The sequence below is a fragment of the Sinohyriopsis cumingii genome, unplaced genomic scaffold, assembly GCF_028554795.1.
Source record: "Sinohyriopsis cumingii isolate HCF-2022 unplaced genomic scaffold, ASM2855479v2 utg001180l, whole genome shotgun sequence".
In the NCBI taxonomy this organism is placed as follows: Eukaryota; Metazoa; Mollusca; class Bivalvia; order Unionida; family Unionidae; genus Sinohyriopsis; species Sinohyriopsis cumingii.
The window spans coordinates 449828-474425 of NW_028315969.1; the positions used below are offsets into that span (position 1 = coordinate 449828).

At 35.0% G+C, this 24598-nt stretch overlaps 1 protein-coding gene across 4 annotated transcripts in view; it reads left to right on the forward strand.

Moving 5' to 3' along the window:
* LOC149772739 (tubulin-specific chaperone D-like) overlaps nucleotides 1-24598 on the forward strand; it is a 99439-nt gene that overhangs the window by 14410 nt on the left and 60431 nt on the right. For 3 of the 4 annotated variants that reach the window (XM_089947374.1, XM_089947376.1, XM_089947375.1), the window contains 8 exons: nucleotides 2884-2979; nucleotides 12237-12369; nucleotides 16460-16599; nucleotides 19631-19691; nucleotides 20063-20169; nucleotides 20431-20493; nucleotides 23510-23666; nucleotides 24203-24290. In XM_089947374.1, coding sequence (XP_089803500.1) covers nucleotides 2884-2979; nucleotides 12237-12369; nucleotides 16460-16599; nucleotides 19631-19691; nucleotides 20063-20169; nucleotides 20431-20493; nucleotides 23510-23666; nucleotides 24203-24290 — 845 coding nt within the window. Of the gene's footprint in view, nucleotides 1-2883; nucleotides 2980-5876; nucleotides 11424-12236; nucleotides 12370-16459; nucleotides 16600-19630; nucleotides 19692-20062; nucleotides 20170-20430; nucleotides 20494-23509; nucleotides 23667-24202; nucleotides 24291-24598 lie in introns of those variants that run through there. The other variant, XM_089947378.1, reaches the window with a different exon arrangement.

The window sequence follows — 24598 nt, forward strand, 5'->3', positions numbered from 1 at the left end:
CTCACTTGTATATGGATTATGCTTTTTTGGTACATTAAAAAATAAAATATAAAGCAATAAAAAAGTTGTCATTTTTATTATGATTTCTTAATCCACTCATCAAATAAATCGGAGAATATTCTAAAAAGAAAGAAAAAAGACTGCTCCTTACAAATAGCATAAGAGTACATTTGTTCATCCTTAACTTACATGTACATTCCTTATTTTCTATTTGGGGGCACCGAGTTGCTGAGTGGTTTAAAGCGCTCTCTGTTACGGATCACTGCCATGTCACCTCTTTCTGCGTGGGTTCGAGTCTAGGATTCGGCCAATGTGGGTATGTGAGAAAGCTTGCCAGTAGCTTCTTGTGGGTCGGTGGTTCTTCCCGGGGTTTTCCCAGGTTCTTCCTCCACCATTAATACTGGCCGCCATGCATAGCCTATCGTGTGCTGAAAAATGGCGCTAAACCCCACAACAACAACATATTTTCTATTTATTGTAACTGTATATGGCATTTTAAAAAAAGACACAGGTCTTTTTAATTGGAAACTTAGCCTTGGATATTCATTATATTGATAATATATTTAGTGAGCAGACCAGTCTATACTTATAAAAAAAAAAAAATGGTGCCCGATGTTGAACTGGATTTATCGATGTGACTTATTGATGTTATAAGATTGAAAAATGTTAGAGCAGAGGGATCTTTTTAAATTGCAAAATATGTCAGGTCTGAAAAAGGGTCAGTAGCACTTTACAAATTTAAAAGTAGAATATACAAGTGATGTAAGAGCACTCAAATTGAGTACATCCTCATACTCATTGCACAATTTGTGGACTTGACTTTGTGATCATTCAGTGAAAGTTTGAATTGTAGACTAGTTAAAGTGTTGGTATATAATAATTTTCAGTTTGTTGTGTGTTTGTATTCTGGATTTTTCCCATTTGTGACAAGAATTTTAACCAGCAGCAGATCCAGGTTAGTAACAAAAATAAATGTACATTTTTCAATCAGTGTTCAGTAATTATGGCATGTAATTTACACAGTACACATTTTTATACTCAGATTATGCTTTTTTGCTGCGTATATTAGCAATAATTATGCTTATACCTCCCTTGGGTGTACACCTTGTCAAAGTCTAGCTCAGTTGCAGATGCTGTATCCAATGTCTGATTGTCACTTAATTTTTGATTTACAATCAACACAATATACACACACTAATTGATTTATCCATCATTTTCAAACACAATTCTAATGCAAATTAAAATATCTACCTAAATATTGTATTACTATTTTTAATCACATGTTTCTTTTCTGAATAAAGTGTACAGTTTGTTGTAGAGTATTACAGTTATACAGTACTGTATGGGTGACACATTGCAACATGTCACGTAAGTTAAGTCACTGAAACTTTCCATTTAGCAACATACATAAGTTCAGTCACTGACAGTTTACATGCTTCATGTAGAAAACTAATTATAAAAAGTTAATACTTGATGTCTGCTTTTTGCTCTTCAGAGTTCATTTTTAGGCATTTCTTGATGGCATCACATTGGCTGTATGAATGTACACTAGATTATCTACAGTTGACACATTTTTAGATTTGTACATCCTGATGTAAATGGAGAGAGAGAATGAGCAGATGAAGAAGAAAAATGAAAAAGACGTAAATATGGAAATACAGGTCTAAATAACACATATAAGGGCAGATATACATACAGGTCTAAATAACACACATAAGAGCAGATATACTTTCGAAATGGAAAAAGAATATGGTTCCAAAAATGATACAGCCACTTTAGAGATAAAAAGCAGTGTCACAAATGTGGCGATACTATTTGTCTCCCACTGATACATTGCAGTATCTCACTGTAAAATGGACAACATAAATCGTGTCACTCCCAAAAGGATATGATCAAAATGTGGAAGTTCCACAAAATAATTCTAAATAATCTTGAATGTCAATGGTTATTATGGAGCTTATCAACAAACATAACTGATGTATGAATCTGTCAGCAGAGATGATCAGTGTTTGGAATTTATCAACATACACGGTTGATGTATGGCATTATCAACAGTTATCAATAAGTATGATCTATGTAATGTCCATCAACAATTATGATTATGTATTTGATTGATTGTCACACATGCTATATATATATATATATATATATATATATATATATATATATATATATATATATATATATATATATATGTATGCATGTATGTATGTGTATATATATATATATATATATATATATATATATATATATATATATATATATATATATATATATATATCTCAATTTGATTAATAGTTTTTACCAAATTTGACAGAAAACATCCTGGAATAAAGTCATTTTAACTTTTTTTTATGCTGATCTACCGATAAATATGGCAACTGTTATGATACCTTTAAGCAGCCTTTTCTCAAAAACTGCTCTGCAAAATTTGACCAAATTTAAAAGAAAGAATCTTGGCATGATTTTATTTCTAGCTTGTACATTTGATGCTGATCCACAACCCAGTGTAATCACTTACTAAAAGAGAGAAGCCTTTCAACAATTTTTAAAAAATAGCTCCATAAAATGTAAATAAATTTAACAGCATCCTAGCATATTAAAATGCTAATCTGTCATCAAATAAAAAAGCATCGTATTAACCCAGGTTTCTTGTCAGCTGTTGGGTATGCAGATTTAACAAAGGTGAGCAATGTCAGGCCCACAAGGGTCTCTTTTTTTAGCAATATTTACAATATCAAGATATAATGTTGTCACAAAATAGACAATAGATTAAATAAATAATTATGATTTCCCTTGCAGGTCTAAGATGGTCTGAGTTGTATATTTTTAAGCCTTGTGAAAATTTTTTTGGATCAATATCTATAAATTGCTTCTTTTCAGTGATGAAGATAATGGAGGCACAGAAACTTACAGGTGTTCTATACACCTTGTCTTTGATCTTTAAACATGGAAAGAGGGAGGACCTACTGGAGTATGGTAAATTTTTATTTAAAATGTGTGATTTAGGTTTATCTAAACTTGTTTACAGACCTTGAAATGGGTACTTTTGCCAAAATGCATTTAAACTGTATTTCATTTGCATTCTATTCATGTTTTCCTTTTCAGCTATCTGCTTGTAATTTATTGTGTACGGTCTTAGGAATGCATTGAAATGCCCCATCACATACTCTAGGTAGAAATCTGGATTCACTGAATCTAAAAGAAAACTTAGGAATAAATGTAGAAAAATATTCAGGTGAGTTTTGAGTTTAGTTATTGCAGCCAGGAGAGTTAAGGAAATTAAAGTTGAACTTATTCTTTAGCAATATGATTGGGTTTCTTGATAGTATCACAGTACTTGGTTCTGATAAGTTTCAGATTGTGATCAGTACAAAGAAAGACTCAAACACTTTTATGTGAAGCATATATTATTTGCCAAGTATCACGGTTGCATCTAGGATGCATGATCATTCGAATCCCCACAACATTAATGATTTCCAACAAAAAATTTAAATTCTATTTGGCAAAGTTGCACATAAAATCAGAATTGTGTGCATTTTTTGTTGAAGAATGCTCTTATATATCAAGGGAGCATCATGCAGGCATGTCTGGTGTGCATGAATGCCTATACCACCAGCTTTGTAGCATCTTTTTTTGGAGATGTGTTCATGGTCGAGATGATATAGCTGTTGGTGCATACAGGCAGGGTGATAGGTGCTGTTTAACCTGTATGATAATGTTATTTATTATTATTTATAATATTCTGTTAATATTATCAAGCATTCTTTGTAGAATCTGGGGATAGCACTTTTCATTATGTTGTATATTTGTAATTTTCTCTCTCTATATGTATATATTTTAAGGTGACGTCCCAGTTGTCACTCTAAGTGGTGATCTTTTCTATGTGTAGTTCATGTATTTCTTGTGTGTCATGTGCTCAGTTCCGATTGGTTACTAAGAAAGGTAAGGAGAGCACATCTTAGTGGCTAGCTTAGTGGCACAATTCGTTAAATAGCAAAACCAGTTAAAACTTGGACACTTTTTCATTATTTTGCAGTGATACTTATAACAACAGAGTGTGGATATTTCTGTCATTAGGCACAGCGACAGTGAACAAACAAATCCTGATGCTGATCATATATCAGACAATGCTAAGGATGGTGGCACTGTAACTGAAAGTCAGTCCAATGTCAGGACAAAGATATTCTTTTAATTTAGACTGGAAAAAAAACCTTTGCTGAAAATGAATCGCATAACTTTGCAGTTGATGCATAAAAACTGCCCCCAAAAAATCTTTACAATTGGGAATACTAATTTCAGGACATCAACACTTGACAGACACATTGAATTACCAGTTCACATGACAGCTGTCATGTGAAATGCAGTAAATATGTGATACTGTTTTTAATGTATAATAATGAACAGAGGAGTGACATGGTTTGCAGCTCATGGTTTGATTCTTTAGTGACGAGTATGTAGAGAAAATACTGTTAGAAAACACAAGATTTTGATTTCAGTTTTTAAGTGCAGTACTGTAATATTCAAAAGACATGATATGCATTAAATGTTATAGTGTAATATACAGATATGCATTAGGTGTTGAACTGTAATATACAGAACACATGATATGCATTAGGTGTTACATTGAAATATACAGAACACATGATATGCATGATTTTAATTTCATTATATGTCAAAATAGTGTAGTTCTGTTTACTAGGAACTTGATACTTTTTCCAGAAAATAGTTTGGCCTTGACTGTTCATTTTTTTAAAACAAATAAAGCTGACCTAGTTCCCAACCTTAATTCAAAATTAGTAACAGTCACATCAATAAGTTTTTTTTATTTTTTTATTGTGGGAATAACAAGGTTGAGATCGAGGCTTTGTTGGATACTCGACCCTCGACTTCTAAATAGCTTTATTGAAGTAAACAACTTTTTAAAATTTTATTCTTTGAGTAAAATGACTGGTTCTTGTCAGGGCCATGCTGAGAGTATGTGTTGTAAACATGATCATGTGACCCTTATCTGGGCATCTGTTTTGCATGATATTCAAGTTTTAAACCAATGCTTAGAGAGAGGTCTCACAGTCGGTTTTCTAAACACTGGACATAAAGGTGTTTCATTTGTTGTCATTTTGGGAATTACATTTTAATGTTTATTTGAATTATTTGGATTTTAAAAGATTAATTCATTTCTCTGGAAATATTTTGAGTGCTCATACAGAAATACAGAATTCTTGAACAAAGACATTTCTTAAAAATTTTATTCGAATTTCCAACACGGATTGATACTTGTGTTTCTACAAGGAACTGTAGACCACAACACAATACAGGATAAAGCATATGTCATCACCTTCCATCTTGGATTCTTTGTCAGGACTCGACCTTGATTTCATTAGAACATTTCAATATTAGGACTTCTAAAATTTTATGCGTGGATTATTTTTGGATTTGATTCTTAAAACCTTAAGTTCTTATTTTGTCATTTTTACATTATTTTTCCAGGGAAATAAATTATTTGTTAAAATTTTTAAACTTGGTTTTTTCACTCTTTATTGTGGGACTGTTTATTCGAGACTAAACACGTAAGATGTTATGCATTAAGTGTTGTACTGCAATATACAGAATACATGATATGCATTAAGTGGTATACTATAATATTCAAAGGACATGATATGCATCTAATACATTTATTCTGCATGCTTTTGCCTCTTTCGAATCTGTTGAAGCTTTTATACACCATATTCCTAGGCCCCTCTTCTCACTATGTTGGCACCCCTTTTTCAGATTTAGTTGGGGCAAGTACCTTCATTTACCAAATCCTAGGTGCAACCCTGTAGTATGAAAAGTTGATTCAGACTGTTAAGCCCCTGCTAATACATTTCGTGGTCAGGCCACAGTCCAGCATGGATTTTCAGTCAACAAGGAAACAGAATGTGAAAATAAGAAAACTCAGCACAAAAAATTGTATGTGATCATGTCAGACATGCTGGAGGAATAATCTACCTATTACATATAAGCTTTTCATCAGTGCTGCATTAGCTAGACAGATATACTCATCATGTCTGGAGAAGTAGAGAGAGTAGACAAAGACAGAACAGAGGAAATGTGAATCCATTGTTGAAAAGGAAGAATGGAAGCCAGGTTGAAGTATGGTCTCAAATTGATAGTGCAGATCTGTGTGTTAAAGCAAAAAACATTGGATAGCTTGGAATACTGGCACAGGCTAATGCAAACAGAAAATGAGCAAAAGAGGAACATGATAAGGATGAAGAATTTTGCAAGAAACTTGCTGAGAATGTGAAGAACTTAAGTAATCTTAAATTGTTTCCTAGAGTATCATGGGCCAGATGGGGAAAACACCATATGAGAAAACTGTTCAAGAGATATTTGCCTGTTGTCCAAAAAAGACATTTCACAAATTCAAATGTAGACATGACATTTTGTACTGTAAATGTTGTTGCATTAATTCTGCAGTCTGTTTATATTTTACTGGAAAATTTACCGATTTCAGTGTCTGTACATGTATTTAAAGTGAATGCTGGTCACAACTTTGATAATGTAAAAAAATGTATATGGCTGTTTTATTAGGTCTACTTGTCAAAGACCAGAAGAGGTTACATGATGGCATGTCTCTAGCTGTCTGTTAGCAGAAATTTGTTATCACTGCTTGTCTTTAATACCATGAAACTTGACACACACATTCATTTCAGGGTATAGATGGCCCTAAATAAAAATGGTGTCCTTTGGATAACCAATATTGCCACCGTGGTAGACATTCATATGACTGCTTCTCATGAATGTATGATTGTATCACCATGGGGTTTTCACAGAGGGCAGTTCTCTTTCAACAAATATGAAACCCAGGGAATTCAGTTTTTAAAAAAAATGTATGCCAAGATACTCAGAAGAGTCCTTATGAAAATGATTCAAAATTCAAAATTGCATCTCCTCATTTAAGACTTTCCCTTGGTCCCAAGTGTGTTTTACAGGAACAACTCTGAACAAGTTCTAATAATGTCTAGTTGACCTTAAATGAAAATGGTACCTATCTAGCACCCAGCTTGGTCACTTTGGCATCCCTCTTTGAATTTTGTTATCACTACTACTTCTGGATAGATGGTCATATTGACATGTTTTTCACCAAATGGCTATGACACAGTTGATCCTAAACGAAAATGGTGCCAATCAAACTTCCAACATGTCAGTCATGGTTGCCATCTTGAAAACTCTTATTGCTACTTCTTGAAGGGATATTCTTATTGACATCATTTTTTACTAAAACATTTCTCACTATGTTGTTGGTCTTAAATGAAAATAATGCCTGTATAACCTGTCAGAATGGCCACCACATTGTGAAAAATCTCATTACAGCTGTGTCTCGTGACTAGATGGTCGTACCATAATGTTGTGCTTTTCCTTTTTTCTAAAATACTTTTCATTTGTCATATTTAGTTATAATATAAACATGATGCTGTACCAATCATTAAAATGGCTGCCTTGACAGCCATTTAAAACAGTCTTTGTATAGATACTTCTGAACATATAGTCTTATCCACATGGAGTTTCCACTGAACTTAGCAATATGTTGCATGTTCTGAATGAAAGTTGTTTTTATATAACATTCAGAATGGTAAAATATCTTGTTATCTCTGGTCCTTGTGAATAAGCTTGGGATTTCACTGAAACATACTTACTACAGTGTATAAAAGGTTCAGAATAAAAATGGTGTAGATCTGACCACCAACATAGCTATTAAATGCAGATTTTATGGACCTTGGAGTCAAGTAGAAAGTCATAGCTTGCATTATTGTATCTTTTTAGCTATTGAACATATTGACTTGTAAATGTACGAGTGAATTTTGACCAGAGTTTACATTTAGTTGCATTTTAATAAACAAGCTGATAGTAGCACTTTGACATTGTTTTAAGGTCAAAGGTGTTGAGCTTGATTTTTTTTAAAGCTATAGTGGCTTGTGAATATGAATAACCAAACAAGTTTGAATGCATTTATATAAAAATTTAGTTTGTGAAGTTGATACCTGTTAAATAACTTGTTTCTTGCCTGAATATGTTAATTATAAATTTGACCAAATTTAGCATGTAGGTGCATCTTGACAGTGTCTGAGGCAAGTTCATTGATCTTGTATGGACATCAAAATCAAGGTCAATGGCCATAATATAGAACTTGCAATGCATATGCACTTACAGGTATTTTGTGAATATGTTAACTTTGACCCGTAACAAAATATATCTGTTACCAAATTTGGTATGTCATAATTTTTAAAGATTATCTTAGATAGTTTCAATCAGTTAACAAAAATAAATGGTACAGAAGAAACTGGAAATTATATTCAGCCAGTAGACTGTCAATCTTTAGAGGACTATTGTTTTGTTAAAGAGTACTATATGCATTTTTGATAGAAATTATTGCCATAAGTTTTCATCAGTATTTCTTGACCCAAAAAATTTCCCATTGGCATTGTATTATAGCTGATTTTGTTTTGGCAAGATTGATTATTTACAATATTGGACATGATGTCAGAATATAAAATAACATATGCAAGTTTTGAGCTGTCTATAAACTTGATGTGTTTTTAGTTCACTTGGCTACAGTGACAAGTGAGCTGATGGTAATGACACTGCGTCCATTGCATATTGATGTATTAATTAAGTGATGTTGCAACTTATTAGCTGATTTTGTTACCACTATGGTGTCCATATGAATTTTATCACACTTAAAGTATAGGCTTTCATCATCTTGGAATATGGACTTATAAAGATATTGGATGTGTTTGATAATGAGCAAGAGCAATGCATAATAATGACATCATCTTGAATCAGATTGACTTGTGACAGAACCAAGACATCAGACAAGTGATTACATAATTTTGATCAGTAAATTGGCTTCTGAATTTGTAGATTTTAAATCAATATAAATTTTATTTGTTCTAATTGGATTGAAAACAGAAGAAGTACATTTGTTCCATAAAATTCTCTTCATACTATAATAAAGCAACAAGTTTTGAAAATGAATCAGATTCTGATAAAAAATGCTGGAATAATAATGTTTCAGCATATTGTTAGTTAAATGAAAAGAGAAGAGCTGTATATCACTTAGTTCACAGCAAAGATTTTTTGAAATAAAATTCCATTCATTTATATTTCCTTCACAAGATCCCTGAATGGTGACACTGATGACGTTCACTGTGTTTATTAAATTTCATACTTGACATGCTCAGAGTAGTTTTCTAATCCAGATGTCCCTTTGAAACACTTTCTGTCCTTTTTATCTCAACTCTGACAAAGATTTGCCAATTTATCTTTCATATACATTCCCCAATCACATTACATTAGGAATATTAGCCTGCTACCTCGTGAATCTACCCCTACGTAAGACAAAACATGTCTTTTTTCTAGTTCTTTTAGGTAAGGGCAATATCTCTTGTCCATTACCTCCCATTGCCACCACCAGCTGTTACTAGTTTATAGTTTTTTTATTGCACTTATGACATCATACATTTTATCTCTGACAATCCAATGCAATTTTGTGTTCAGATGGAACCGTCCAACATTCCTTTTGGATTTATTGTGTGGAATAATCATTCTGCTGGAAAATTGTATACATTATTTTCACAATTTTTGCCAATTTGAGTGATTTTATCACCTTTTTGGACTTCATCTATTTAAGACCACAGTACACCACACTATTGTTAACCTCATGTTGTCATTTATAAGTTAGCATGACTTTGACTATTTTTGTTTGCTTTGTTTGTAATGGAGATAGTATTAGCAAGTTTATAATATGCTGCATTGATAATGTATGCTTAGTTTTCTAATTTGTTTTAAAAAAAAATAGAAGTGTTAACTAAAGGCATAATGCATAAGTTCAAAACATATACTATATGCACCTTTCATGACTTTTTTCACTTTTCCATTAGTAATGAGAGTGATTAAGTGAGTTAGTAATATACTGGATTACTGATTTATGCTTTGTTTTCATTTCTGGTGTCATTTCAATGGGAATGACTTCATGTGCATAAAGTACAAAAGTTCAAAGCTGGAGATGACAACCATTGCTCCTATATGGTGTGTACAAAATTCAGCACATGTAACATGTGGTCAGAGGAAGTCTGGGCTTTAGTGGTCCAGGAGGCAGCTAAAGGGAAGGTACAGTGGACTAAGTCAATGAAGGAAATTGTTGATATCTTTAGCATACACCCCAAGTCAACCTCATTTGCTAGTCTTGTGGCAGACATTGGGTCCTCACCCCCGTTGAAAGCTTTAAATACAGTCACATCATTGGCAGTGTCAGAGGAGGATATGGAAAGGGTACATGGATATACTGTCAGATCAGGAGAAGGATGCCTTTTTACGTTGAAAAACAGGTGTTTTATTCGCAGATGTTTCTTATTCAGAAAGTGAAGAGCAAGTTTAGGCTGACCATCGACTTGAGTGGCCTCAATGAATACATTTCACAACTGAAAATCAAAATGGAGACATCAAGATTAATCCATTTCTCCATCCCACAAGTTACATGCTCTTTCCATCAGCCCGAACTATCTTCAGTTCAGATCGTCTGTTTAGGTAGGCCTTTTGACACAACCAGGCTTTGTAGTTAAAAATAGGTTACCATCTGTCAGTAATCTAAGGAGTCATCAGTTGCTTGCTGTCTTTCATAGATTGGTCAAGAGCATTGCCCATGGAAGAATTTGTTCAAGTACTCAAGCAGAGACAAGTTGTGGCATGCACAAACACTTATTTCTTCCAGTGAAAGCAGGAAAATGGGATATAACCCCTCAAGCCCACACTTAATGACAAAAATGGGTTATATGCTCAGCATGCTCCAGGGTGTCACAAGATCAGAGTTGCCTCTGATGAACATTACTGCTTATGAGATTAGAGCAATCTCTGTGAGCCTTGCATTCGAATGTAACATTTTGATCCAGGATATAATAGAGGCTGATGGCAGGAATGCATGCAGAGTCAACCTTCCTAACATTTTTTTCAGAGATTTGGCTCCCCAGAGGCAAACCCAGAATCTGGTAGGTCCAGTGGAGGCAGCCCAGATGACCTCCTGACCCAATTAAAACAATCAACACAGCCTATCAGCTTTGCTGGATTCGCTGGTGAAATTTTGTAGGGAAGAAGATTTCAATAATTTTCTTCTCACCCATAAGAATCGGTCACAGACTCAGTAACTTTAGGTTGTTTTTGCTTATGTTGTTTTATTGTTATAGAGTTTAACATCATTTTTCAGCACAAGATATGCTATACATGGTGGCCAGTATAAATGGTGGAGGAAGAACCCATGAAAACCCTGGAAAGAACCACCGACTCACGAGAAGCTACTGGCAAGCTTTCTCACATACCCACATTGGCCAGATCCAAGACTTGAACCCAGGCAGACATAGGTGATATGGCAGTGATCCCTAGTGGTGAGCGCTTTAGACCACTTGGCATGTTGCTTATGTAATTATTAGAACAGGTTATTGTTCACATGGGGAATCCAGCCATGGGAAACAGTATTTCTGATCAGATTTTGATATAAAATTGGTATATTGTTTAATATCATCAAGATATTGGATGGGTTTTGTTATGAGCAAGACCTATGCACATATGAGCATTAATGACCTGATGTAGCAGATCTGTAGCAAATAGTCTTTATGATCAGATTTTGATCCAGCTTATTCAGTAATCTTGTGTCATTGAGATGTTGGATGAGTTTGATGAGAACAATCAACACATATTTATGAGGTCATCTTTATATTATGAGCTGAACTTGTTATCACTCTGGAAATTTAATTTTGGTTGGATTTTGCTCAGACTTAGCTTGTATCATCATGGTCTTAGGCATATTCTGTATTAATTGAGATCTGTGCATATTATTAAGGCAGATTGGCTGAGCTTGTTACCTCTGTAGAGACTTTAGTTTTAATCATTTTTGCAAGACTTGATAATGAAGTTTATATCTTCAAGAACTTTGATATGAGCATCAACTTAGTACATGAATTATGCCTCTATCTTTAGAAGAATTCTTTCACCAGACTTTAGTAAAATATGTAACATCAGATTAAACAGTTGGGAGACAGTTATCTTAAGCTTGTGTTCTTACAATACTACCTAATATTACATTAACTTGCTTAGTAAAATGGTAAAGAATTACATTGTATAAGCTATGTAAGTGATATTTGACCCATTTGGGCCTCATGTTTAATGTGCCATTTGAATTGTAAGTCATTTTATATCAGCCCCAGTGATTCTGCAGAAGGTACGAGAACTGAACCTGAAGGAGAGTAACAACACCCTGCTGCGTAAGCTGGGGATGAAGGTGGTACAGAGACTGGGGCTCACCTTCCTCAAGTGCCGTGTGGCTTCATGGAGGTCAGTTAGGAGCTTAATAATGAAACTAATCATTTGAAATTTTTATCTTTAATTAAGAAATATTAGGTTCCTTCTTTGTCCTTGTAAAGGTTATATAATAATGCTGTGTCTGTTATTTCCTGCTATTTATATGTTTTGTATATACCTGTTTGGATAATGTCGCTTATCTCTCCATACACAGAGAGATTTAAATCCTCATTCTTTTAGGTTATAACTAGCACACCTGGCCAGGTGAGCTCTTGGTATGACCTTGCATCAAGCATGCACATATTGTCCTGTTTGCATTAAGCATTTTGTGTACATCAACAATTGCTTGTTACAACAAAGTCCATATTTCTCATCCAGTTTCAGTCAAGATTGGAATATGATTTTTATCATCAAAATCTCAGATAAGTTCAGTAATGAACAAGAGCCCTGTCTATTAATGAGGTGATCTTGTCCTTGATTTAGCTTTTTACAACTATAGGGGCCATAGTTCTAATCCAGTTTTGGTCAAACTTGTAATTTATACTTATATTATTACAATCTTTGGTGAATTCAGAATTGAGTGAGTTCCATACATACCAATGTGCTGAGCTTGCAGTGAGATCCATGCATACTAGTGTGCTGAGCTTGCAGTGAGATCCATGCATACCAGTGTGTTGAGCTTGCAGTGAGATCCATGCATACCAATGTGCTGAGCTTGCAGTGAGATCCATGCATACCAGTGTGCTGAGCTTGCAGTGAGATCCATGCATACCAATGTGCTGAGCTTGCAGTGAGATCCATGCATACCAATGTGCTGAGCTTGCAGTGAGATCCATCCGTACCAGTGTGCTGAGCTTGCAGTGCAGTGAGATCCATGCACACCAATGTACTGAGCTTGCAGTGAGATCCATGCATACCAGTGTGCTGAGCTTGCAGTGAGATCCATGCATACCAATGTGCTGAGCTTGCATCTGATTATCTGAGCTTGTTTCTAATCTGGATGCCATATTTCTGATCCAGTTTTTGTCAAATTTGGATTATATGCTTATATTAAGTTCTCAGATGACATTGATAATGAGCAAAATCCATACATATCAATGTTTTATCTACAGATGACTTCATGTAAGTCATTTGATTTATCAGTGCAAAAAACAGTGAGTCAGAATCCAAACCTATGAGTCTTGTTCAAGCCGATGCTGTCTTCAGTAGTTTTTAAAAATAATTATATCATTTAAATTCATGACAAATATATTAGTTATATATCGTAACTAAAGCCAAGGCATGTTTTCTAATTATTTTTATACCAGAAAACATTACAGTAGGTGGTGGTGACTAGAATGTATTAATCTGACTGGCAGGCAGAAAAGAGCTTATCCCACATATCATGCCGTGTTTTCAATGAGAAAGTCTTCTGAATGTAACTTAGTAAACTGTTCACAATTTAACAAATCATTTCATGTTTTTAAGTTTATAGATTCTTCTGTCTTCTGTTTTCTTCCATTTCTTCAAAGCTTCCTCAAAATTTAAGGTGCTTCTGTCTTCCCCATCAATCTTGATAAGCATCAGATTTTTCTGTTTCTCAATCCTGAGCCTATTGCTAAAGGTGGTTAAGATCCTGTTCTGGACCAAGAATTGTCTTGACTTTTTGAAAATGTAGCCATCTGTATGTTTTCAACCATAGCTGCACGAAATTATGTTTTATCTTACAAGTAACCATTATCTCATCTTTGGATGATGATGGCTCCACTGGTTCGATAACATTACTGCTATCATTGGTCGGTTGTAAACAGGGTCCGAAAGATAATTTCATTTGTTTCAGATCTATTTAATTTCTTATTTTGCCTTTGACTCCGTTTTCAGTCAAACACTGACGGTATCTTGGAACAATGTAGTCCGAGTTTCCTCTGACCCTTGCCACCCCATTTTTGATATTTGGACATTTTTTTGGTGTTTAGGGTCAGAGTCCATTCCCTATCGAAAAGTTGGAATTTGCCATGGGGTAGCTGCTTACTAGCCAGCTCAGCAAACTTGAACAACCTTTCATCAAGATATACCTGCATGAAATCGATAGGAATATGATTTATTTTCTCAGAAATTGCTATCATAGCATTCGCTGTGTATTTAATCTGCTGACAGACAAGACAGAAGTACATAGTTGCTGAAATTTGACCTGGATCTGGCCACTTGCATTCCTAGTCACATGGCTACACAACTCTCGCAACCTACATGTAAATGACATCAGGGGTCATGCAGTCACATGATATCAAGGGTCAGAGGAAAAAGCTCGGATTAGGAACAACGCAAGACATAAAATTGAGTGAACGGAAATTCTTGTTTCATTGCGTGACTAGGGTGTGAATAAAATAATAGATTCTCGTGAGAATCACTTTAAAACCACATGTTTATTTTCTGACTCTTTCTTCGGTTTGGTAATATATGGTTCTAACATCCTGTTTCTACAAATGATCTGACAGTTACAGGTCACATAAGGTCAACTCCAGGCTCTACACTCAGTTATAACCCTGTGTCTTGTGCTAACATTAACGTAAGAAACTGGTGTGCACGTGTTTTCTCTGTGAGAGTTGTGACCTAGCCATTAAAGTAATTAGACCAAATCTTTGTTTTGTGTTAATCAGAGACACAACATTGAAGTGTGTCAATTTATGTACCGGCGACAATTTTTGTGCATCAAATCTGAAAAGTTTGCGTATTTGACGCATTATGCTTGGGTAGATAAAACACTGCATTCTAATGAGGTTTTCTTGCATCTGATTGGCTGAGATCATTGCCTTGCTGGACACCATATTTCCGATTCAATTTTGATCACATTTCTAATTAGGGCTTTTGTTATCAAGATCTTGGATGGATTCAATAATGAGCAAGAACCACACATACTGAGGTAATATTTTACATCAGAATGCAGTTGACATTGCTTAGACCTCAGACTTTGATGTAGATTTTTTGTTGTTACTTAAGTTGAAAGGTTTTTGACAGAAATCTGATGAAAGTGTTCAGAGTTCCGACTTTGCACTAGATTTCCAATTGTTAATTTAATTGAATGGATTTGATGAAGAACAGCTGTTGAAAGAGCTCAGACTTCAAACATTACTCAAGATTTCTAGTTGTTTGTGTAGTTGAAGGGTTTTTATGATGTGAAAAGGCTGTTGAAAGTGCTCTGACATCAGACTTTGTTGTAGGCTTTTAGTTCTTAGAGTAATTCAAGGGTTTTAATGTCGAGATGCTTTTGAAAGTACTCAGATCTTGGGTTTTGCAGTATATTTCCAGCTGTTAGTGTAGTTGAAGGGTTTTGATGTAGAAATGATGTTGAAAGTGTTCAGAACTCAAACTGTACTGTAGATTTCTAGTTGTTAAGAGCTGTTCAAAAACTATATACTTGGGACACAGAACAAACTCTTTTAATGTGCAGTTGTCACCCTTATTTGTAATTCAGAATTTTGTATATTTTCATATGAACTCTTTGAGAAATCAGAATACTCAGGGAAATATTTGTAAAAAGTGCCCTCCCTGAGTATGTTGCATCAGAAAATGGATTAACCCTAATGTACTTGGATCATTCTGATATAGAAATGCTGTTGAAAATGCCCAGACCTCCAGCTTTGCTATAGATTTCCAGTTTTTAGTATAGTTGAAGGGTTGTGAAGTATAAATACTGTTGAAAGTATTCAGACCTCAGGCTTCGGAGTTGTTAATGTTGTAATTATGAGGCTAAAGTTTAGTATTATAACAGTGTCAAAAAATGAAAATGGGCAAAGACTATTTATGGAGATTAGAATTGGTAAACTTCTTCTGAATTAAGAAAAGGATATTAAAGCCCATCTTTTTAGAAATTTGTGTCATGTTTAAGAGCATTACAGTTAGGTTTATTTTGAGCTAAGATCATTACAGGTTGGCTTGATTTGAGTTAGGATCATTACAGGTGGCTTTAATTTGTCAAGATCAATAAGTTGTGCTTTTCTTCTTTTAGAAGCTGCATCTCTAATGTTTAGTTAAAATTTTGATGTGGTGTTATGCAGGACAAATGTTCCATAATTTTTCTTTACCAGATAACCTTGTATAAAAGATGTTATGCAGTAAATACTTTCAAAATAAATTATCATTCAAGGTATCAGAGAGGCAGTCGGTCTCTAGCAGAAAATCTGAAGAAACAGAAAGGGGCAGGTCAGCAGGGTCAGATGAGAGGAGTAGTGAGCAAAGAGGAAGAGGAGGAGTATGACATACCAGATGAAATTGAGGATGTCATAGGTAGATTTTAGTTCTCACTGGCTTATGATATGAAGCAGGTGGAATACAGGAAGGATATAGAGAGATCTTATCTGAGTTATTTTATGACTTAAATCACATCACAGATTGCACATGTATTAATTTTTCCCAAAGGTAAGATAAATTTATCAAGCCCATCACAAAGTTGGAATTAACTCTGTATAGGTAATAATATGCAATTCTTAGCATCCAACATGTTTTCTGGATGAGTTTGTCCAATTGCTCATATACTTTGATGGATAATTCATACACAGGGGTATGTATTAATCATTGAATTTTTACTGAAAAATGCTTGTGAGGAAAATTTGTTTCTTCATTAAAATACCATACCCACTTATATTACCTTAGGAGAACCACTGCTACCTTGCAAATCCAGCCCTCCCAGATAACACTTTTAGCTAAAAGGAAGCTAGGAGTTATCTGTCCACCTAAATGATAATCGGGCAGAGTGATCTCCCCTTGTTTTAGGGATTGGCGCCAAATCCCTTCAGGGGGCAGGGTCCAGTTTTTATGTACAAATTTAATGCCGCAATCAGTGACCTAGTATAAAAAATCATAAAAAATCAAATACACAAGTGAGGTCAAAAAGGTCCATATTTTTAGATACCTATATTAAAACAGAGCATAAGAATAGTATTCACTTGACCAGAGAAGTCAATGGCAGTTCATAGCAGAAGAGGTTTATGCACCCCAACCCCTATTTTATACCTGCATTTTTCACATCCAAATGCCATTTTTGACAGCATGTAGTACTCACAATGCAAACGCAAGCCCTTTCCCTGGATGAAACTTTTGAAAAACATTGTCTACTAAATAGTTTGATGCAATTCAGAATAGTTGTCATCCAAGCCGTTTTTGAGATACTCGGCTTGCCTTGAACCCACGTGTCTACTGCTATGGGAGGCTAGCTCTTCTTCCTAGCCAACTATTGGTATTTCACTATCAACATACTGCAGAGCAACTATGGAAGGTGTACATGACTGACATCAATTTCAAGAACAACACAAGCCCAAAACACCTAGTTCACAAATATATCCATATCTATAAATAGTAAACAATAGTAGCTGAAAAAGTCACACCATAGCCTTAAGTTAAGAAATTTGCCAGGGGCCAAATTACGAAACTGGACCCTGCCACCTCAATATCTCAGTGTGTGTGTGTGTGTGCTAACGCGTATACCATCTGCCCCAAGTGGAACTTATCTTAGTTATTAATGTGGCTGAACAAGACACCTTTTGAACCAATTTCAGGGGCACATCTGGCACAAATGTCCTACAAGATCTGCTTCCTCATTGTATTAGCAACTGTGGGCAGAAATAGCAAAATACATGCCATATCAGCAGATCCGAATTACATGCAATTCTAACAAGACTGTTTAGTCTAATGATGGCATTCTCTTTCATCACCAAGAACCACCTTCCTTCCACGAGTAATCAGAATTACATCATGAAACCTCGGTCTCATCTGGACACATCATCTGAAGGCCACATATAAGACCGAGTTTGGCTTTGAAATTGTACCTTAATAGAACAGAGGGAGATCATGCTTATTTCTACCTCTCAAGACAGGATAGGAGGATATACCAACACAAACTATTTCGTCCTGGATTAAGTGGATTATGCACTCAGCATACAGGGAAATAATGCCAGCCCAAAAGAACTTATAATGCATTTTGGCTCACTAGGTTAGAGTATTTGCCACCAGCCTAGCATTAGAAACTGTTTGCTAACCAACATCATTCAGGTTGTGGGATGGAGATCAGAGTCAACAATCTCTAGCTTTTATCTCTGAAATATGTCATCCCAGGGGGCACAACTTGAACTGGTAGGACCTATATCTGCAGCTTCACGACTAACACTGGACTTCGGAGTGGGTTGCATTTTTTACCTTTCTGAAGCTGTGACCCAACAGATGGAGTCCCGTCCATTTGGGTCACCCAGAAGCTAAGGCATTGGAGATTGTATCTCCAGTGTAAGGGGATGTACCTCCCTCCACCTCTTACCTATTCTCCATAGGTATTATGACTGGGTAACATAAAATGTTTCTTCGAGAATACTTACCCAATCATAATACACATACACCTTCACGGTCTCCCCGCAGTTACATCCATAGAGAGTGTTCCTTCCACTCCAGTTGTAACAGTTGTTCTTAGGACAACTTTTAGCTCCATTTTGCAGACTTTGTATCTGGGATGGCTGGATTTGCAGGTAGTAGTAGTTTTCCTAAGGTATTATGATTGGGTAAGAATTCTTGAAAAACATTTTATTAGGAAAATTGTTTTTTGTTTTTCTGCAGTTGTTGAATTCTGGAGGTAGTGAAGTTTCTTTCCTGAGGTTAATTTGATTGGGCAAGTATTTTTGAAGACACAAAATTTACTAAAATTTTTGCTTTCTGTATATAAAATTTGTCAAGATTTTGGGAAAAATAACTTTTTTGTATTAACTTGGACTCATAGAATGTGGAATGGATCCAGTTTTTAACTCACTGGGCTATAAGGCCAAGTTAGCTTGTGTGATGTTTCATTTTGGGTTTGAAGTAAACATAAGAAGAAGGGCAAAGCTTTTTGTACAATAAATTGCTGCTGTTGTGTTGTTTTGGACTGTATTTATTGATACAGTCAAGAATAACTTGTTTAGATACTGACCTGATATGCAGCTTTAACAAATAAAAACAATAACAGAGAAAACCAACTGCACAAATTTTGAATTTTTTTTTTTCTTTTGCAGTTTACCATACATTCTCACTTATAAGTTGATTCCAGCTGCAAACTGCACAGATCCAAATCTGCTTTCACAATGCACCATCAGTTCTAGGTCTAGGCAGTTTGCTAGGAGTAATTGGTAGATCAAACAACACAGACCCTGAGCCATGGGTGCATTATGTGACAGCAGATAAGAGTCTATTTTGTTTGCAGTTTATAAAGGGTTTATACAGTATATCTTTCATATAAATGTTAGAGATTATTTCCCATTTCAGAAATGCTTCATTAAACATGTATTATATTGTCTTTCAGAGCAATTTTTGAATGGTTTGAGGGATAAAGACACCATAGTCAGGTGGTCAGCAGCAAAAGGGTAAGCAGTCTCATAGCAGGTTACAGAATACAGATTACAGTCTCATTGCTGAAAACAGAATATTGAATCAAATGTTTAGGTTTGGGAACAAATGAACTATTGAACATGAATCAACTGACTACATAGGTCAGATTACCTAGTGAATGAAAATTGGTCTTGACACAAAGTTTCCAGTCTTCTAAGAGATGTATACACTGCTGACAGATTTTTAAAAATTCATTAGTGAATGTTTTGTTTGCAATATGAAATGTGACGGAACTTCTGTTTTACACTTTCCAGATCAGTCACCACATTCAGTAATTTAACAGTGACCCTCAGATATTCATGTTAAATAACTTTCAAGGTTTGATTCTTCACTTTTTCATTTCCAGTGTTGGTCGTATAACAGGTCGACTACCAAAGGAGTTAGCTGATGAGGTTTTAGGATCAGTGCTTGAGCTATTTAATCTTCAGGAAACAGATGGTGCATGGCATGGGGGTATGTATAAATGTATATTTTCTACACCTGATTGTTTAATAGATTAACATTAGGTTAAGATAAGTCATTGTTTTATTTAATTTCTTTTAACATTGATATGAATAGTTCTTATGCATCCTTATTCACTTCTTATTTGTGATTATGCTTACATAGCTACATGTTTTTAACAGAGAATAGAAGCAGATCTGCATTTATCAATATAATGACACTATAACTCCATTTAAAAGCAAATATGGGCATATGTATTTCTTTGTTTAATAGGTTGTCTAGCCCTTGCTGAACTTGGGAGAAGAGGCCTGCTTCTGCCCCAAAGACTTTCTGATGGTGAGTTACTATATATACATGCTTAGCACTGATGACATCATTTGAGATATTTTTTTAGTTAAAAGTTAACTGTCTTCAGGTACTAATTGAAGTTGACCAATTGCCAGCCCAAAAATAAATATGCCTCTTCACAAGTACATCTTTTTCTGCAGAAAATGCTAAAGCATGTTAAGTAGTATGTGATATATCCTTAAAGTGAGCTAGGGTATATTATGTTATACATGATATTACCTTCTAGTAGGTATTTAGGGTTATGTAATATGTAATGGTTCCTGTTGCTGGTTATTGGGGTTATGTAATATACTGTATAGCACATTATTAGGGTTATGTAATATGTGATATATCTTACAACAGGTATTTTGGGTTATGTAATATGTGATGTACTTTATAGCAGGTATTTAGGATCATGTAATGTACAATATACCTTATGGCAGGTTATTGGGGTTATGTAATATATGATATACTTTATAGCAGGTTATAGGGTTATGTACAATGTGATATACCTTATAGTAGTTATTTATGGGTATGTAATTTATTATATACCATATCATTAGTTATTAGGGTTATGTAATATGCAATATACTTTATAGCAGGTATTTAGGGTTATAGAATATGTGATACACTTTATACAGGTTGTAGGATTATATGTTATAAAAGGTTATTAGGGATTCTGGAATACGTGATATACCTTATACAGGTTGTAGGATTATTTAATATGTAATATACCTTGTAGTGGGTTATTAGGGTTATTTAATGTATGAAACACCTTACTGAAGGTTATTAGGGTTATGTAATATGCGATATACCTTGTACAGGTTATATGGCTATGGAATATGTGATATACCTTATTGCGTGTTTTATTAGGGTTGTGATGTACATTATAGCTGGTTATTAGGGTTATGTAATATGTGATATGCATTCTAGTGGATTATATTTGTAGTGGTGAAAGTTTATAGATTTAGTGGTCTCCGCATTAGAAAGCAAAAATATATCCCATCATAATCTGTTATGTGCTAATATACATGTGGCCACAAGTTTTACCATTCTTGAAAGTTAGAAATAAAATGCTATAAGACAGCCCTCCATTTTCTTTATTGAGAAGGCCTCCATAATATCCATACTCAGCATGCTCAGTAATGACAATATATATATTCAAAGTTTCTTTCTGGATCTACCAATCGCTGATACTGGTATATAAATTCATTACAGTATTGAAATAACTTTGTAATGATCAGTTAATTTCATTAGTCACTGCCATTGATGATGTGAATAAAAGAGTTCATGGTATCAGAACTATTGCAGTTCAGTGGACAAATTAAAAACAGTTTATGCATTTGCACCTGACTAGCTATAGTGAACAAGCAAGCTCACTGTAGAAGAGGCATACAGTATCCTTGTTTCTACTCTCAGCCAACAAACAACTCATATTAATTTAACACAATTATACTATTATCATTTTTTGTTTCTTAAGAGTCAGCTGCATGTCAGCTAAAGGATGTACTCCAACTTTATATGTTCTTCCTTTCTTACCTTCTTTGCATAAGTAACCCATTTGATCTTAGACCTTAGAGGTTTTACGGTACAGCATTACAGGTAGGTTATTTAGTGCTGGAGCAATTGCAATTTGTGCTTTGCCCAAGGACACACTGACTCAGGTTAATCCAGCACCATCACTGCAGCTCCTTCACTACTCTCAATTAGTAGGTTGTGTAGTCATGAGTATATATTTCATGCTCCAAAGACAGTTTTGCAGTGTTCAGAAAATAATGCTGCTTGTCTGCTCTAAAATGAAAAGTTTCCTGTATATAATTGCTAAAATATAATTTGCCTAATGATAATTAGGTCTGCTTTAAGCATATGTAGGAAATTTCATGAAAATTAGTTCAATATTTGTAACTTGTATCTGCTTGAATTTAATTTAAATACTGAAAGCAACTACTTGCCAGAGTTACACTTTGAAAACAGTACTACAGCTCTGGTGGTCTTGTGGTTAATTGTTGTTGTTGTTGTTTGTTTTTTTATAGGGTTTCACGCCATTTTTCAGCACACGATAGGCTATACATGGCAGCCAGTATTAATGGTGGAGGAAGAACCCAGGAAATCCCCGGAAAGAACCGCCAGCTCTCGAGAAGCTACTGGCAAGCTTTCTCACATACCCACATTGGCCGAATCCAAGACTTGAACCCACGCAGACAGAGGTGAGATGGCAGTGATCCGTAAGGGAGAGCGCTTTAGACCACTCAGCCACTCGGGGGCCTAGCGGTTAGAGCATCTGCCTCGGATGCGGGAGGTTGTGGGTTCGAACCCCAGCTGAGTCATACCAAAGACTTATAAAATGGTACTAGTAGCTGCCTTGCTAGGCAGTCAGCATTAAGAGGTTTTAGGACTGGTCAGCCTGGTGTCATGATAATGTGACTGAGTGGGACATGATGCCCCAGTGCTAGACATCATTATAAACTGCCACACAGCAGACATCGTAGCGATATGACTGAAAAATTGTTTAAGCTACGTTAAAAATCCAAATTACACACTTGAAAACAATCCTCATACATGGAATGGAGTCTTTTATCATCAAAGAGTGACCATGGTAAAGGCAGGATGCATCAGCATTGCCTCGTCCTATGACCTATTCTCCTAACATCAAAGTGATTTTGGAATGTATTCATAGGAGGAAGCAGATTTGTAGTAAATTCTGTTTCTTCAAGAATACTTTACCAATCACAATGCTGAAAAACCTTCCCACACCTCTCCACAAATGGGATCATCCTTATTGATGTATCATATGAGCGGAAACCGAGTAAACAGCGAAATCCTAGCATTGATCAGAGGAGGTAATGGGCAAGAATTACTTCCCATTGTCTACATGTTACATAGGCAGGAAAGACAAACATTTTTGTCTTTATACAATTACTGTAATTAAGAGGTAGCAGACTTCTTTCCAGATGTTAATGTGGTCATGTAGGTATTCTCAAAGAAACATTATTTGCTAAAACTTTGCTTTGTTTTCCTTTTGAAGTTGTCCCAGTAGTGTTGAAAGCACTAGTCTTTGATGAAAAGAGAGGAAACTTCTCTGTTGGAGCCCATGTGAGGGATTCTGCTTGTTTTGTTTGCTGGGCATTTGCCAGAGCTTATGAATCAAAAGAAATTACTCCCTATGTGAATAAAATTGCCAGGTGAGGCTATTTTTAAAAAATTCTTAGACATGGAAGCTTCAGCTCACCCAAATGTATTGCTGCTAAATGAAAATAGTGCCAATCCGATCTTGGGATCAAGGTCATGGTGATAGAAAAATTTTAAGGTTTTTATTTAAGTTTAACAGTTGCATATATTTCCTAAACTCCAAGATGGATGCACTTCATTATGGGATGAATTATTACGAGACTTAAACAGATCATTCTTAAAACACTTGCTCACCTTAATGGCCTTGGGGTCAAAGTCACTATCATAGATAATTTGTTGTGCAATTTTGTAAATTTATTTTTAATTTGTTCATATTTCCTAAACACTTTGGTGGGATTTTGTTCATACTTGAATATGAATATGAAGCTAAGACAATTCTAGCTCATTCTTTTGACCTACACATTTTACAGCAGTGCTTTGATCACAGGCTCAGCATGTAGGCCTAGGTCTTTTTGGTATTGAGATAGTGATGAAACAAGTCCTGTAATTTTGATTCAGTTGGAAATCGTTCAGTATTTTTTGTTTTCAGGGCACTCGTCATTGTTTCCATATTTGATAGAGAAGTCAATGTACGGAGAGCATCATCAGCAGCGTTTCAAGAGAATGTTGGAAGACAGGTTTATAATAGAAAGAAAGAGGATTAAGTCAAACTTTTAGATTAATGCCAGTTTGAGGAAAGATAGCTAATGCATTAGTTTTCCCAGTCATAAAAAGTCTTGTAATACTTTTTAAAAAATCTTTGCTGAAGACTAAACTATTGGATTATTCTCGTGCACTGTGATTTGAAATTAGCCAGTAATTATAGGACCATTCTCATGTTCTGTTACTTAAAATTAGCAAATTAGTGGTCATAATTTTGCATGGAGAGTCAGAGTTTTTGTATGATAATGTTTTCATAATCTTGTGGTTAGGTTTTGAATAGGCA